Source organism: Engraulis encrasicolus, chromosome 4 (genome assembly GCF_034702125.1).
Source record: "Engraulis encrasicolus isolate BLACKSEA-1 chromosome 4, IST_EnEncr_1.0, whole genome shotgun sequence".
Classification (NCBI taxonomy): Eukaryota; Metazoa; Chordata; class Actinopteri; order Clupeiformes; family Engraulidae; genus Engraulis; species Engraulis encrasicolus.
Window position 1 is genome coordinate 45,182,867 of NC_085860.1, and position 2,500 is coordinate 45,185,366.

Consider the following 2,500-nt stretch of genomic DNA (forward strand, 5'->3'; position numbering starts at 1 on the left):
TCTGTCTCTCGCTCTTTCTCTCTCTCTCTCTCTCTCTCTCTCTCTCTCTCTCTCTCTCTCTCTCTCTCTCTCTCTCTCTCTCTCTCTCTCTCTCTCTCTCTCTCTCTCTCTCTGTCCGGTAAAAATATCTTATCTTTGTCTCCATCAACCTTTGTTCTCACCCACTGTGTCTTTTCATTCTCTCTCTCTCTCTCTCTCTCTCTCTCTCTCTCTCTCTCTCTCTCTCTCTCTCTCTCCCTCTCTCTCTTCCCTCCCTGTGTGTTAGCAACGTTGTTCCTGCATGCTATCATTCATCAGTGCCACCATGCTAATGTTGGTGAGAATTCAGGTTGGAGTCGGTGCATCAGGTCTCCCCCACATGATGAATAAATCAGCACACACAGTATGTGCGACCAGACTCTCTCTCTCTCTCTCTCTCTCTCTCTCTCTCTCTCTCTCTCTCTCTCTCTCTCTCTCTCTCTCTCTCCATCCACCATTCCCTCTCTTTCTGCATGTGTAACACAAGGTGTCGTTAGCTGTCTTATAAGTCATAACTCAACCTTACGTTAGCACGTTCCAAACAGCCCAAGCAGGCGTTGTTGCGTTGCGAGGAAATTTTTAATTTATGACCGAGTTAAAAAAAGATGAAGCTGCGTCTCTGCTCCGCTCTCCGTGTGTTGCGTGCCAATTATCTCCGTCACCTTAATGAGGGATATGGCATCTTAGCAGCAGTACCTCATTAGCCACAGGCTAAATTGCCTTTTTCAATACTGCGTATTCAATTAGGAAATAATTGATGTAATATGTTTTTTTTTTTTACTTTATGGGATAAAATATGCATTGAGATTTGGTATGCGGGCGTTTTCTATGTTAAGGAGAAGTTGTCATGTAATATGTGAGTGTTTTACCAGGGTGACAATGCATACTTACAGAGTACACAGGCTCATTGCACAGTACACGGAACGAGTGCATAAGTACACAAAGGATTACACTGTGGACATGACATGTGATATGGGAGTGGAATGTGTCGTGTCTTAACTGTGTGCGTCTCCATTCCTTTCCTCCAGTGTGGGAGAGGGAGGACTCTCTCTATAAGCTGGTTAACATTACCACAATAATCGGGTTATTGCAATAAACAGTTTATTGGAGTAAACAGTTTATTGTTGTTAACATGCAGTCTGTCATTTGCATGTGTTCCACTCAAGTGTGTGACACGAAACTGGAATTCAAGGCTTGTGATTCTAGAATGTCAATAACCTGATAATAACCTGCTTACGGTTTAACCTGCTTTGAGAAGTCAGTTTATTAGACAAAAACCTACCTGTGTGAATTGGATTTCTCATAAACCGATAACTGCAATAAACCGATTATTATAAAACTGTTTATTCCGTTCATATGAGCACTTGAATAAACCGTTTACTCCAAAAACCTGATTGTAAACTGTTTATTTATGTGCATGTAAACAGGCTCACTGCCCATATGGGAATAGAGTGGGTCATGTCTAACTGTGAATGATAGGAGCGGAGTGTGTGTGTCTCTTCTTTCTTCCAATATGGGACAGGTCATGTCTTACTGTGTGTGATATGGAGATTGACTGTGCAGTGTCTAAATGTGTGCCATATGGGGGGGATAAATGGGCTAGTAATCCCAGGCCCAGGGAGAGAGGGGGTCTCCGACTTGGTCCCCCATTATGTATTGAGGAGGGGGCCCTTTCAGATGGTTATATCTTGCTTCGCACGGCCTGGCAAAACAGTGGCATTATGTCTAACTGTGTATATGATATTGGGGTGGGGTATTTATCTTTTTCGTGTGTCATGTCTACGTGTGTGCAGTATGATACTGGACTGTGTCATGTCTAACCGTGTCTCTCGTTTTCTTCTTCTCCTCCAGTACATCAAAATCCCGGCCGGTTCTCCGGAGTCGCCGGATGCACTGCGTGTCTTTTCCTTCTACCTGTCCAGCGACAGCAAAGACAAACCTCAGGCCAGCTTTGACTGCATACACCAGTATGCCTCCGGGTAAGAGAGCAAGAGAGAAAACACACACTACATATTCTTTATCAGTATCGCTTTATGGTAATGCTAACCGTACAATGCAATGAAGGCAACACCATACAATCAAAACTTAATGCTAAGCCTCAGGCCATCTTTGACTGCATACACCACTAGGGCTTGGGGTAGAGAGTAAGCGAGTAAGCACACACTCACACTACCCTACATATATTCTTAATCGGTGTCTATAGCTGGGCAATACTAACCGATAAAGGCAACACTACACAGCGGAGACGTAATGACAAACCTTAGGCCAGATCTGACTGCATATAGCAGTATGGCTCGATTTAAGAGCCCAGCAGTCTGCACATATGATATACATGAATTATTACATTGTATATGTTATACTATTGCAAAAATATATTATGAAGTGAATGCTGAATAAAAAAAAAAACCTCAAGGCCAGCTATGACTGATTACACCAGTATGGCTTAGGGTAAGAGCAGTGTAAACAAGATGACGTGAAATTA

General features: G+C 43.1%; 1 protein-coding gene across 1 annotated transcript in view; it reads left to right on the top strand.

Annotated features, from left to right (window-relative positions):
• LOC134447833 (RNA polymerase II elongation factor ELL) overlaps window positions 1-2,500 on the top strand; it is a 69,739-nt gene that overhangs the window by 34,185 nt on the left and 33,054 nt on the right. The window contains exon 3 of the mRNA XM_063197505.1: window positions 1,870-1,997. Within this exon, the coding sequence (XP_063053575.1) occupies window positions 1,870-1,997 (128 nt within the window). The remainder of the gene's footprint in view (window positions 1-1,869; window positions 1,998-2,500) is intronic.